Source organism: Simochromis diagramma, unplaced genomic scaffold (assembly GCF_900408965.1).
Source record: "Simochromis diagramma unplaced genomic scaffold, fSimDia1.1 OVJJ01000334.1, whole genome shotgun sequence".
Classification (NCBI taxonomy): domain Eukaryota; kingdom Metazoa; phylum Chordata; class Actinopteri; order Cichliformes; family Cichlidae; genus Simochromis; species Simochromis diagramma.
This window is the reverse complement of record NW_024386764.1, coordinates 1986388-2001109: the sequence shown is the minus strand read 5'-3', so window position 1 is coordinate 2001109 and position 14722 is coordinate 1986388. Positions and strand designations below refer to the sequence as shown.

Sequence of the window (14722 nt, the reverse complement as noted above, 5' to 3'; positions counted from 1 at the left end):
GCAGCCTCATTATGCACAAATACACAATCGCACACCTTCGCTGCTTTCTAAGCTGTCCCTATAAAAAGGAACATGGCTGGCTTCACGCGCAGAACAAATGTGGCCTGATTAGACACGTAAAGGTCGAGTTTAAAGTGAAGCAGCTTTTTGTAAATGCTGTAATTTTTTTTCTTTAACTAGTTTAATAAATTTGTTTGTGCAAATGAAAAAGCGAGAGCTCTGGAAACTTTTAAGAGCGCCTTTGACACCAACTTGCTGCTGTAATATCTGCTTCTGTAAGTATTTTCACCTTGCTCTTAAACGTTCAGCTGTGATGCTTCACAGACGCAAGCTTTCTTTTGTTGCTTTGGTTTGTTTTACTTTTTGAGTTTATTAAATTTAGTGTGTGGAAAAGGACACGCTGAAAGCATTAATAAAGCATTTACACATCTGTTATTCAACAGTCAGCTCGGGCAGTGCTGTCAGCCCACCCAAATTAATGGGCAGGAAGTGATCAGGGCTTACACAGCCACTGCTGGGTAGTTGTGTGGGTGAGTGATGGAGGATAGAGACAGAGAGAGATTAAATACATGAGAGGAGAATAAAAGGGAAGATGGGAACATCAGATTGATGGGCTGAGAAATAAAGAGGAGGACAAGGTGAATCTGAGTATGGCAGATACAGAGAGGAGGCACTGAATAGATGGAGAGAAACGGAAATGAACATGGAGAGAAAGGGGCTCTTGACATACAAGAGGACAGAGAGAAAAGGATGCGAGGACAGACGGTGAATAAACAGTGGAGGGTAAAGACAAAGGGAGAGCCCTGAAAGGATGAGATGAGAGAGAAAATGTGTAAAGAGAGACGTGGGAGTGACTGGGTAAAATCAAGTGATGAGCTGAGGAGAGATGGTGACACGATAAGAGCCAACTGTGATGAGCTATATGTCAAAATTAGCAGAGTTGGGAGTAAGAAAGAGCAAAGAAAGTCAACAAGAGGAAAAGGGGACGAAAACCCGAGGACACTTGCTCGCTTTCTTTGTGCCTTCCCGCTTCTCTTCTTCTCCACCTTTTGTTCTCTCTCCGCCTGAACATTTTTCCCCAGCAATAACAAACCTAGCTTTGTTTCCTTCCCTCAAAAATCCTGTTCCTAATCCCTCTGCCTCGCTCCTCTTTTCTGGCTTTCGCACACTCGTCGGTTCAGTTTCACCAGATGGCTCGAGAGCGCTACACCCCAAGGAGCGAATCTATCCGTCACAGCGTTTTCTTTCCCTTCCTCTCGATGTCTCTCTCCGCGCGCTCGCTAACATCGAAATTGACGGGGCCCAAATTAATTTGGACAACAGCGATTGTGTCTGAACAAGTCCTCATTCCAGCTAAGGCCTCTCTAATGTGGCGCTGAACTGCCCTGCCGAGTCCCTAACACGCTCTAAGTGTTCCAGCCAATTTAGCTCTCGAATGAGGGATGGATGTAGATGTGCAGGAAGAGAAAGGGATGGAGAGGTGAAGGGAGGAGAGTGAAGCAAGGTGATGGAGGGAGTAATGTGCTGTCGTGGGAAATCGAGGGGGCGTATAGGTGCATGTGACAGAGAGAAAGAGGAAAAAGGGGGAGATAGACAGAAAGAAAGATAGCAGGGAGAGAGTGAGAGAGACAGCCTGACAGCTCTCCCCTAAGGGAGTTGGGTCTTTTCTTTGGGCCTCTATCTGATTCTTTTCTTTTCTTCCTAACCCAAGACCCCCTCCTCTTTATTTTTCTGAATCACGTCCTATGTGCTTTCCGTGGGCGTTAGCTCTAGGCATTTGACTACCTGCCACCCTCTTCCCTCCCTCTTCCCTCCCTCTTCCCTCCCTGTCACTCTTCTTTGCACATTTTTTTAAGGGCCTCTGATGCATGTGGCCCCTATTCTCCCTATTCTCTCCTAGCTTATGTGTCTTCTCTCTCTCACCCACCTTAGGGCCTCTTTGCCTGGAGGATTTGCCCATCAGCTTCTCGTCGTCCAACTCGCACTGTTCCAGCAGATCCAGGATGTCCTCTTCCTACACAAAGAAAACACGAGATGAGAATATGGCAAAGGTGCTGATTTCGGTAAACAGAGCTTAACGGGGTAGTTAAAACCTCGAGGAGGCACTGATAAAGTTTAATAAGAATGCTTTGATATTTCACACTTTATTGCTTTGAAGTCAAAAGTGTTTTTAAGCAAACTTAAATCATCAAAAAAGAAGAAGAGATGAAAAAGTTTAACTTCAGAGCCATGCGAGCCTTATCTGGGAGCGAGGGTTAGAAGCGAGGCCCCGGCTGAGCACGCACTGCTCGCTGGCAGCGCTCGTGAAGGCAGCGTCATGGCGGTCGCCAGTACACTGAAGCCTTGGCCATTTGGCTATTGCTGAAATGCAGGCAAAGGTGATTAATGTTGCTTCATGGCTGCGACATAACAAGCTCCCACTTGCTGCTCAAATGCAGATGAAAAGTGATTGTTTTCTCTCAGATAAGCCATCAAGCTGCTTTCGGGGTTTGCGAAAAGGTCAGTGTGCCCCTGGCTCACAGTGTTGGTGAGTGTGTGAACATTTACAGTGGCATACTTCACTGTCTGGAAGACTTTGTGCTTTATGGTAAAGGTATGCATCACTGGGTTCATACAGTTTGTAAGTTTTCGCTTTTTTCTGATTGCCATGCGGCTTTTCGGTTCGGTTGTTTTGGCGAATTGTCACTGTGCAGTTATAAAAGCTGCTCAGACAGCTGAGACAGAGCCACGCGCAGATTTACAATTCTTCATCAAAGCCTCGTAATTTAAGAAGCCCAGTAAAAGAAAAAGGAGAGCTAACAGGTAACTGCTGAGTTATTTAGGGCTTGTGTCCATATATTTTCTCTGGCAGAAAACAGGCAGGACGCTGAGGAGCTCCATCAAACAAAGCACCCCGTCACCGTGTGTGGGTTTTGTTTCCATGACAACAATATCCTGACAATATATCGCCGCTCCATGCATTGTCATGTGACAGAAAAGCATCACTCCTTTGCGTTTTATTATCGAAGCATAAAATGGACACAGCAGGGACAAACTTCTCCTTCGTTGTCTTGGTTATCGGGGTGACTAGTACTGTATGACACGCTTCCTGAAAGGCAGCAGAAGTGAGAACGCCAGTGCCTTTCTGAAAAGTTCTGAAGTTTTCAACTAGAAGGTCCCGAAGCGTCTGCAAAAAACGTCAGAGTGCTCTGAAAATGACGCCGAGTGCAGGGCTTTCTCCCCAGCCTGCTGCATTTGCTCTTTCATCATTAGAGTGACTGAAAAAAGACAGACTGAGAAGAATATGCTGTATGAACACAGTCTGAGTCAACTCCATCATTTTAAGCTGTATTTAAGTTTTTCATGATAACAACATTCAGTGTTGCGCGACGTCTATTGCAGTGAATGTTGAAACACTATGTTTATATTGTGGCTTTACTGTGCATTGCTCTGATAAATTCATTTACAACTTGCAGCCATTTCTATGCAGTAAAGAGCAAGCCAACTCAATGCTCGCCTCCTCTCACGAGGTGAGCGCTTCCCCACCCACAGTAGTTTTAAAATCACTGAAGGACCATTACCTTGTTAAATTTCACCAAAGCAGATTACATGGATGCTTTCAAATGCTTTACAGTACGTGGGAAAACCAAATCTGACGCATATACAGAATTTAAGAGAAGCTGAGAGCTATTTAGCTTTTCTTAAGTACTTTTGTCAAGAGTTTATAAAACTGAGCGTACGTGAAATTTAGGCTGCGACCTGCTACACTGTCACTACTCAGCTTTTTGTTCCTACTTTACTCCCAAAATAAACATTTTCAGCCGTGTGCCTGTGTGCATGTTACATAAGCTGCATGTTATAGTACTGCACTACCAATGGTCTCTGTCCGTGTCGGATCCATGTAGGATAATAAACTGTATTTTACAAACACAGTACTTTTTATGTCACTGGACAACAAATTGTGTAACGCAGAGGTCTTTAGGACAAACCTTTTCCCCCTTTTTAACACTGCAATTTGCTTTTAAATATTAGATACAGCGAGACTTACATGTTCTTACCATTCTTGTATTAATTTCATATATTTGCACCCCTTACCGCTTTCATGGGCTCTGCAATTGCTCTAAAGTGCTTGGAGACATCTTGTGCAGTTTGTATACTTGTGCTGTTCTGTTTCTAGAGCTCCTCAGGCAAACTGAGCGTGCATCTGCTTTACATCCTTTTTTTTCAGTCAGTATCCAAGTGAAACAGTTGCAGGATTAGGAAGACGTCACCTGAGCGCACAGGGAAACACTGGTAGCTAAGATAGACGAGAGGACTAACAGCCCGACTCATACCTGTTCCACCTAACTGTAATCAGAAAAGGAATAAAGGTGAGCGGAACCCAGTGGAAACCAGTGCAACCTGTGGCTGGGCTGTCTGTAGCACAGTGGTCCAAGTCAGGAGGGTGCTCTACAGTCAATCAGCATGTTTACAATGCAGGTTTTACTTTCCTTTGATCGTGTGACAATCCATGACATTTTTCAATTCGTGGCCCCAAGAAGCCCTCAAAGGCAGCAAACGTGAGTCTTGCAGGTACAGCGTCTGTCAAACATGATAAATGGCATGCTGGCAAATAACCTCTGGCTTATTTTAAATAAAAAAGTGCCTGAGGTAGCAGGCAGTGCTTGCCAGATGATGAATTCATAAACATGCAAAACACGAGATATTATTTATGTTACCAATAATAATGGTTTGGTTTCAAGTAAAGCTTAAGATGAGTAGATTTAAATTAGATTTAAATTTGGTCTATAATTTGTTGGCCAACGACACAATCTTTTTGTGGTTTTACCACTCTACATCATCACAGTGGATTTTAAATCAAATAATCATCGTGTCACTGGAGTGCAGGCTTTCTGGATTCATTTCAGTGAGTTTGACACACATGTTAATACACGGTCTCGTTATTAACTAAATTTGCTGGCAAAACTGACAGAAATTAATTACAAGGATTGTTTTTAATACTTGTACTAATGCTAATCCTCTGCAGTCATCGTTCTGGTTCACGTTGGTTTTATCTCACAGGCCGTGTACAGCCTCTTTTCTTGTGTGTAACTAGTGGTTTGCACTTATAAACCTCTGTTGTCACTGATGAATGCGTCTCTTGGTCATAGACTCTGGCAGTGAAACATGTAGGTCCTTAAGAACATTCTTGACTTTGTTATATGTTGTTTTTTTCCTAATCATTGAAATAATTCTGTCATCATGCACTTCAGCTGTTCTCTGTGATCTGTGGGTGTTGCTGAGCTGATCAATGCATTCATTGCATTTAAGAACGCGTCAGGGAGCAGGCCTTACCTGGATATGAACCTGATTGTCAGTCCATTTTCCAATTAAATTTGAGTCTTTGAAACTACAGTATTGCATATAAAAATGTCTGTAATAATTGTAGATTAACTGACGTTTGTAAAATCCGCTGAATTAAAGCTAAAAGTCTTCACTTCAATGAAATGTTGATTGCTTGATTTAAATTCCACTCTTGGTGGTGTACGCCACGCTGTGGAGGCAAAAATACAAAAATTGTGCCTTTGTCCAAACAATTATGGACATGGCTCTGTACTCAAAATTGTAAACTTTCAGTTAAAGAAGTTTTAGCGTGGTTAATCTGGGCCAGAGGTGCTTAACTCATGGGTACACTAAGAGTGAATATGGTTAAAAAAGGCACAGAAATGTGTACCGTCAGCTATGAAAACAAGTAGAGCAGGTGTGTCAACCTCAGTTTACATCGCGGGCCACATACAGCCCACTTTGACCCTAAGTGGGCGAGGCCAGTGAAACTCTGACTTTCTGTCAGTTACAAGTTACATGTTTAATTGTTTTTCTACATGATAAAGAAAAAGCTGCTGTGACAAAGAAAGAAATCTCTCAGCTCGACTCTTTGGACTGAAATTGTAAGAAATAAATGAGTAAAATGACAGAATAGGTTCTGGTAGCTCAATGCCCAGACTGTCCAGGGTTTTAGTTTTAACTGTAGAAATTTCTACAGCAGAAAAGGAAAAACAATCTTTTTCAAAGAAAAACAGAAACTTTTCTGTTTTTCACAAAGTTGCAAAGGTTTTATTAAAGGCATAGCTAAGCGTATTCCAATTTGCCCTAATTTGTAAAAGTTAAAGTTTCTTCTGTACTGAACAGCAGAAATTAGGATCTCAGAAACGCACAGAGATCGAGCTGTGCGGGAAGTGCAGCCAAAGCAAGAGGGAATTCATGACGATGTGAGAAGCGTAGTTTTGGGCTACTTTAGCTGCTGGTTCAGTGAATTTTGGTCAGAAAGTGACAAAAACCTGCAGTTTCAGAATCTGTGAGATGACGCTTTCAGCATCTGGCGGCATGTCTGTGTTCATGCTGTCAGGTGAACAGACGGATCTGCGTTTTGTGTTTTTCCAGGTCAGGGACAAGTTCCTGCCCCAAGTGGAGGAGTTTAAGTATCTCAGGGTCTTGTTCACAAGTGACGGCAGAAGGAAGCGGGAGACAGACAGATTGGTGCTGCGGCTGCAGTGATGCAGACGCTGTACTGGTCCGTCGAGTCTCAATTTACCGGTGGATCTACGTCCCTACCCTCACCTACAGTCACGAGCTGTGGGTAGTGACCGAAAGAACAAGATCACGGATGCAAGCGGCAGAAATGAGCTTCCTCCGAAGCGTGGCTGGCCTCTCCCTTAGAGATAGGGTGAGAGGTTCAGCCATCCGGGAGGAGCTCAGAGTAGAGCAGCTGCTCCTCCACATCGAAAGGAGCCAGCTGAGGTGGTTCGGGCATCTGACAAGGATGCCTCCTGGGCGCCTCCTGGGCGAGGTGCTGCAGGCACGTCACACCGGGAGGAGGCCCCGGGGCAGACCCAGGATGCGCTGGAGAGATTATATCTCTCGGCTGGCCTGGGAACGCCTTGGTGTTCCCCCGGACAAGCTGGAGGAGGTGGCTGGGGAGAGGGAGGTCTGGGCTTCTCTGCAGGGGCTGCTGCCCCCCTGACCCGGCCCCGGATAAGCAGAAGAAGATGGATGGATGGTATTTACATGCTCTTTTTGCTGTTTTAGCTTTTTGGTGGTTGTTGAAATGGTTTTGTGGGCTTTTGGATGAGATTCTGACGTTTCTGTGAAAACCACACGCTTCTATATTTAAATAACAGATCTGGCGGTAATTCCAGATGTTCTCCCTCTCGCCTCCAGTACTGGGGGCATTGGGGTTCAACAAGTTAATTGTTTATTGCTTAATTACTTTGTGTTGTATAAATGGCCATATGGGAGGTTTTTATCAGTAGGAAAAGCTGTGAAACTTGTGAAAAAGCAGTTAAAAGTGCGAAATTTGTGCTTGTGCTTGTTGTGGTGAGCGGCAGATTCAACAAGTTAAGAATCATAAATGGCTTTAAACGCACATTCAGATTCATTTAAACAATCAGAAACCCAGAGTCACTGAAATGCAGCCAGACGCTGCTCATTTTACATCTTCACGTGTTTCTTCCATTTTTCCCGACCGGCTCCCGTCTCTTTGTACCACAACACTTGCTGTCTTGGAAACGCCCCCTTCCTTCTTTCACATGATTATCCCCTATGATCCCAATCTGCCTTTGCATTTGATTGGCCGCATGGGTTGCCCATCTAAGCAGAGCTAAGGGATGATGTCTCAAAGAAAAAAAGCAACATCACGAGTAATGAAACTCCCTGATAAATTAAGTTTTTAATGCTAATCTAACTTAAACCAGTCTGGAGGTATTTTCATTTTTACACACTTTCTATTCGGTTCTCTTTAAATTCTGTTTGATTTAATTTAGACTGTCAAACAGTCTCAGCCGCTGACAATGACAGAACAGCTCTGGCTCTCTCAGGCTCTCTTTCTCATTTTGTTATGCTTGGTTTAACACTTGTTGGGAAGCTTTTGTTTACAGTAACATAACAAGTTGTCATCTCTTCGAATGACATTATCTTCCTTTCACTTGTCTCTCAGCTGCTCTGCTAGGTGTGTTTTGCAAAGGGCACACAATAAAACAAAGAACAGAAATGGAAGGGAGGGAAACTAGTAGAGCCATGCACGACAGCAGCACACAGCAGACGCATGCACACGGAGCTAAAAAGAAAGCTCACTAATTTAGCATTTGAATCGTAATGATCCGACCAATAACTATGAAATATACACCCACCATCTACTTTGTTAAGCACACCTGTAAAAATGCTTGATAAGGTTAATATCCAGCAATTAAGTGCATTTAAGCAGAAAAAGGCAAAGTCAGAGGAGAATGGCCGGTTTGCTTCGATCTGATAGGAAGGCAACAGTAACTCAGATAACTACGGGTTACAACCAAGTTCAGAAATGCAAAAGAGCATCTCTGAACATCACATCACATCAAAACCTGAAGCAGGTGGGCTACAGCAGCAGAAGACCGCACCGGGTGCCATCCTGTCAGCTAAGAACAGCACGGGATCACAAACATCATCGGAGGAAATTGTACAAATAATACACGTTCTGATGCTTGACGATTTCTGTAGCACAGTGTTGTTTAAACACCCTAGCCATTGTTTCTGACCACGTCCATCTCTTCATGACCACAGTGGATCCATCGTCTGATGGCCAACAGGATAACGTGCCGTGGCACAAAACTCTAAAACATCTTATTCTGGTTTCACTGAGTTCACTGTATCCAAATGTCCTGCACGATTACCAGATCCCAGTCCAACAGAGCACCTTTGGGATTTGGTGAAACATACGACGTAAATCACGGATGCTGATCTGAAAAAAACTGTGACGCAACCATGTCAAGGTAGACCGAAACCTTTGGGGATTTTTTTAGCACCTTGATGAATTAAAGCAGTTCTGAAGGCCAAAGGGGTCCAACCTGGTGCTAACAAGGTGTACCTATTAAAGTGGCTGGTTAGTGTGTCACAATTTATAAGGGACAAGCAGCAAACTTCGTGTTGCCGAGTCACGCCTCACAGTGAGTCTGCTCCATCTGTGAGCTGACTATTGAAAATTGGCGTGCTTTATGTTTTCTGTGGGGGAATAATGAAAGTGTGGGGAAAGCCAGTTGGCAATTGTCAAGAAATGTGTACATGCTAATGCAGTTTTCTGAATAGGTCCAAAGTTGACACTGTGCATAGAAGAATAACATTTCAGACCGTCTGTGGATAACTTTCATTCTCTCCATTCTGTGTTAATTCTTCTCTACTAGTGCGACGTACCTATTAAAGTGGCAGAGTAGTGACTAAACATAGAGCTTGGCTCCACAAGCCCCCTCCCCCACTGCTTTTAGAAAGGTACCTGAAAACACTCGCAGACTCTCTCAAAACTAGAGGAAATGTTTAAACATAAGGCAAGAAAACGTTTGCATAAGATGTGTTTTTTGTGCTCTGATGAATATCATACTGCAGTTCAGGAACATCTTTTTCCCCATAAATGGTTCAGATTAGTATCTCACACTCTGTCTCTGAATAAGGACAGTCGAGTTGTCACTCATGATCGTGTTATTAGATAGGAAACACAAAAGCAACACTCGCTGCCTTTATATTTTGTTTCGGCTCTGACCAGTCTTTGATTGACATCTCTAAAAATGCTCTGCAGAGATTTCCATTCTTTAAAGGACACACAATAAGTTTTTGAAAAAAAAAAAACACTGCGACAGGGTGCAAACTGCTGAGGCAGTTTCCACAAAAGCTCCGATGGCTCCATATGACAGTACTTTGATATGTACTTGTAATGTCAATACTACTGTCAAAAATATCCACATTCTGCACAGTATTCACTTCTGCTATTCAGTTGCCAAACGCAGTTAAGGCTTTTTTGTTCTATCTGCATCGTTCCTCCTCATCATTGCTTCTTCGCTCCGTGTTTTTAAATATCCCACGGTTCCCTCCCCTGTGTCTTTTCATTCCATTGATTTGTTCCTCTTGAATACATAACCAGACATGAAAACCAAAAATTGCCCCTTTCTCTCCATTTTTTTGTACTCTAGTCAAGTCAAAACAATAGTAACAAAACAACTCTCTATCAGTGTCTCACCATCCTTTTTACTTTATGACTATATTATCCTCCGCTCATCGTTCCTTCATCTCCCATTCTCATCTTTCTGATGTAGATCAGCTGTTGTCCTCTCTTCATACCTTTACCTTCAAAGCTTAACTGAAGATGCATTCCTCCTGATACTGCAGAGTGCTGGTATTCATAAGCATACAATGACTTTTACAATTTCATAAGTGCATGACTGCACAAGCTTCTGAGTGTATATACCTACACATATATGTGTGTAAGTGCGATAAATATGTAATCAAACTGCATAAAAATGCATTGAAATGTGTGGCCAGCAACTTGGTTAACCTTTGCAGAAAGGAAGAAAGTTAGGAAAACACAGAAGAAGAAAGAGGAAAACAGGGTGTAACTGTAAAGTAAATAAAGTAATAAAAGTGACATTGTTGTTTGCTTTTAAAAGCTCATGTGCACAACATAATGAATATTTGTGAAAAGGGTGAATGACAGCGGAAAGGTAGAGAGGAGAAGAAGGACGTATTTTCAGGTGTTCTAACAAATACCAAGGGCTGCGGCACACTTTCGCGCTATTTGTGCATCCTTTTTGTCTCTATGGGCAGAATCTTAATAGAAATGTGTGTGTGCTTCTTTTCTTTTACGTTTGCTTGTCCACAAGTGTCTGAATATGTTTGGGTGTGGGTTTCTGCAGTTTTCTTTGCTTGTGTGCGTGTGTTTGTGCGTGTGTGAGTCCGTGACAGTCTGCCACTGACGTACGTGCCTTCATTCGTTTCAGAGGATTATTCATTTCCTTTTGAAGTGAGGCAGCTCGCCCGGCGAGGAAGGTCTGAAAGGCGGCCGAGAGCAGGCTTTCATACTTTTCCAACAGCAGCTTGTCGTCTGGGGGGTAAATACGTCTGTGGACCGCAGAGAAGGAGGGAGAAAGGAGAAGAGAGTGAAGACGAGGTGAGGAACAATGGACAAAGGAAAGGGGAAAATGAAGGGAAATGATGGGTCACAAATGGGGTCATAAAAGTAGAAGGTGAGAGAGACGGAGTGGAAGAATGAGAAAAAGGGTGGTTCAGGTTAAGGAAAAGAGGGATATGGGGTGGAAAGAGAAGCCGTGAAATATTTAGGAAGTCAGTGGGGGTAAAAAAAAAAGTGGAAAAGGGGTAAAGAGATTTAGAGAGACAAAGAAAATAAAAAAAGAACAGGGATAGAAAGAAAGATAAAGATGAGGCACAATAATTGGTGGGAGAGACAGAAAGGTCAAGGTGCAGCAAGTGCAGAGAAAGACAAACAAAAGGTGAGAGTGAAGGATGAGGAAGGAGGCAGCAAAGAGCAAATACAGACAGAAGAATATTAATGAGACCTTAACAGAAGAAACTGCATGAACATCAGTCAATCTTTTCACTCGGTGCATTAATACAACAGCTTTCTACACGCTGTACACCGACGTGTGCACGAGCGTCGCTGTGTTTGCAGTCTTTGCTAATGCGCCCATTCACACATTCACATTTGTGCCCTTAAGACTAAAATAACAGTGCTCGGTGTTTATCCAAGGCCTGAGGGGATTAGAACAATGCCTGGTTACCCTCATAATACATCTGCAAACTCCCAATGCCATCGCTTTAGCCATTAAGTCAAAACAAGGTTATTGTTTTAATCAAGATAAGAACTGGCCTTAGTTATTGCAAAAGCATGAATGTAGTCTGGCGTCTGCACAGACGATATTAAGCACTAAACTCCCCTCAAGTTGGTTAGAAAAACACTCACAAGCACAGACCTGTGATTAAAGGAGAAAACTATAGAGATGAATGAAGTCACAGCAAGGACACAGCAGTGGAAAACGTTCTACCATGGCACAATGACAGGCCGGATCTTTTTAAATATTGATTAATAGGCTTTGAGCTACTCACAGATACCCGTGTATGTGTAGCAGATTTCTGTGTAATGCCACGTAAAGCTGAACTATTTAATTGGACCAAAGCCGTTACCCAGTATTATGCAAACAGGTACATTGATTGTGACACCTGAGATAAAGCTGCCATTTGAATCCCATCCCTTCAATTCACTATATGTGAGACTTCTCAGTTTCTAGGGTGCATGTAATGGTTCTTTTCATTCCCAAGACACATTTTTATAACGGTCACATAAACGAAAATGGATTCATAACATATGAAAAGAGCCAGAACGTTTCAATCCTAAAGAGCGTCATGAATCACTCGACTGAGAAGCTTAAGGTGAGGCACTTTAATAGTGGGTGTTAACTGCTCAGTCTTTTTGGCAGCGTCTATCTCTGAGCAAATGGACGTTTTACGTGGGGGTGACCTCTCACTATTGTTTAACTAAAACGTTTGCTGGGCCTTACTTTCAGTCCTCAACTGGAGTTAAAGAAAAACTAACATCTGAAACTCTACTGAATAACAACATTTGATTTGGTCAACAGGTCTTTAAAGTTTGCTGTCCCCAGACATTTAAAGGGGCCCGTTCACTCTGGGAGTGTGAACCACATCCCAGAGTGTGCAAAAGATACAAACAGCAGGCAGACAGGGCTTTATCCACTCGCATTAAGTCGACAGTGCAAAAAAAACCTGTCTAAAAACGAGCATTTAGAGTAGTCTGATGTCTGAGGGTCTGCTCACGGGGATTACTGTAGAGTCATGTGAAAAAAGCAAGTGAAAACCTAAATGCACCCCATGATTCAATAGCTCATAGAACCACTTTAGCAGCAATAAGTTGAAGTAATTGTTTTCTGTATGACTTTATCACTCTCTCACATCACTGTGGAGGAATTTTGGCCCACTCTTCTTTATGATGTTGCTTCAGCTGATTGAGGGTCTGCTCAGCATTTCAATCGGGTTGTCTGCTGTGGATTTGGTGGGATCGCTGTTGCATTGCCCAGTTTAGGCCGAGGGACGGGCCAGCTATCACCACTTTGGTTTTGTCTGTGTAAAGGAAGTTGGTCTACAAGTCTTTTGTCTCAGAAACTTTCTTTTTCACATTAATTTACATATGCTGACCTTTTATTTCTATTCTTTATTTTAATATGAGCATTCTCAACTGTAAGCGTACCTCTTTGTGCTATTCACACATATATATATTACATGTATATATAAAACACAAGCTGTACCCTTTAAAGAATCCTAAATGAAGAGCAAATACCTGCTGGGTTTCCCTCGGATCACGGTCATTGTCTGTACCTGATACAGTTTCATCTAATAGCACAATGTAAGTCAGTTCATTACCCAAACTCATCTAATGAGAAGCACTGTGTTAATCAGACTTCAGCGTTGTGCAGGGACACTATTTGAATGCTAAGAGGTCTTTACCAGGGTGCTCCAGACAGACGCCAGCCTGCCTGATTGACTGTCTGACTGCCTGTCGAAAAATAGGAAGGAGGTGACAGCACTTCATGCAGGCCTGGATCAGCATTCAAAATTCACCAGCCATTCACTCAAGTGATGAGTCAAGAAGTCACTTAGAGTTGGGAAGACAGCAAGAAGGGTGTGTGTTGTGTGTGTGAGCCAGTTGTGACTGTTTGTCTTTGTTTTTGTGTGTAAGTGGGTGAATGAGGAACATACTGGGAGAGAAAAGGGGGGGGTATGTGTTGGATTAAGGCAGGAAGAGACACAGAGGGAGGAAAGAGCATTAACAATTTATAAGGGACAAGCAGCAAATCTGAACTTTGTGTTGCTGAGTCATGCTGTAAGGTGAATCTGCTCCATCTGTAAGCTGACTATTAAAAATTGACATGCTTAATGTCTTCCAGTGTCCCTGCTGGATTTCGGGGGGAGATAAAAGTGTGGGGAAAAGCCGGCTGCCATTTGTCAAGAAAGGTGTACACTAAAGTAACTTTGTTGTGCACACTGTGCATAGAAGAGTAACAATTTGGTCCTTGTTCCTACACATCACTGGACAGCTTTCATTCTCGTCATTCGTTCAGTCAGTTCTTCTCTCCAAACAATAGATTCGCTTTTGGTTGTTCTTCCTGCAACAGCTTTATTTGTTTTCCTGAGAGCCTGGCACTCTCGAGATGACCCCCATAAATGTAAGAGCACTGGCACAAGTACAGTGGGTGGTGTTCCTGGAGGGAGAGGCTCTTCGCCCCAGTTGTCTGTCTCTTTCCTACCTGTAGTTCCCCAGATGTTGCTTTTCATGCTCCTCCCTTGAAATCTGCTTGCGAACCTGTGCCAGCCGCTCTTTCTAAACATAAGAGAAGAGCAAAGAGACAAATGACAACTTCTTCCAGATGAAAGTCAGTGCCAACAAAACAATATATTCTATTAGAGGCAAAGACAGAATGAATTCCTGCAAGAAAGAAAAGAGCACAAAGAGTCTCACTCATCAATGACTCATAATTGAGTCCATTTACTCTTTTATTAGTATGTTACAAAGGTGTAATTGTGGAGCTCAGTTGGCCAATTTGGCATAAAGACGAAAGGAGGGGACCACTTTCCTACCAGCACTGCAATCTCATTTAGCTCTAAGCAGCGTGTGCCTTTCATAGAGCCAAACCTGGTCTCACACTTCAGCCATAACAGCACTCGAAAACGAAGCGATGCCCTTTTTCTAAAAGGTGCCTTTCCGCCATCTTTCCTCATTCCCACTGATTAGTGCCATGGCTAATCAAAAGGCTAATCAAAGAGGGTGGGAGGCGTTAAAGTACTAGTAGCTGCCACTTTTCCCCATATACATGAGCAAAGCTCCCCCGACTTCATTTCAAAGAGAAAATAATTAAATGGTATGCTTGTGTCAGAAACT

At 43.0% G+C, this 14722-nt stretch overlaps 1 protein-coding gene across 5 annotated transcripts in view; it reads right to left on the bottom strand.

Moving 5' to 3' along the window:
- The window catches only part of ttll7 (tubulin tyrosine ligase-like family, member 7), a 79743-nt gene that overhangs the window by 22068 nt on the left and 42953 nt on the right, over positions 1-14722 (bottom strand). For all 5 annotated transcript variants that reach the window (XM_040031342.1, XM_040031352.1, XM_040031371.1 and 2 more), the window contains exons 12-14: positions 14091-14164; positions 10740-10875; positions 1928-2014 (exon numbers count right to left, since the gene is read on the bottom strand). In XM_040031342.1, coding sequence (XP_039887276.1) covers positions 1928-2014; positions 10740-10875; positions 14091-14164 — 297 coding nt within the window. The remainder of the gene's footprint in view (positions 1-1927; positions 2015-10739; positions 10876-14090; positions 14165-14722) is intronic.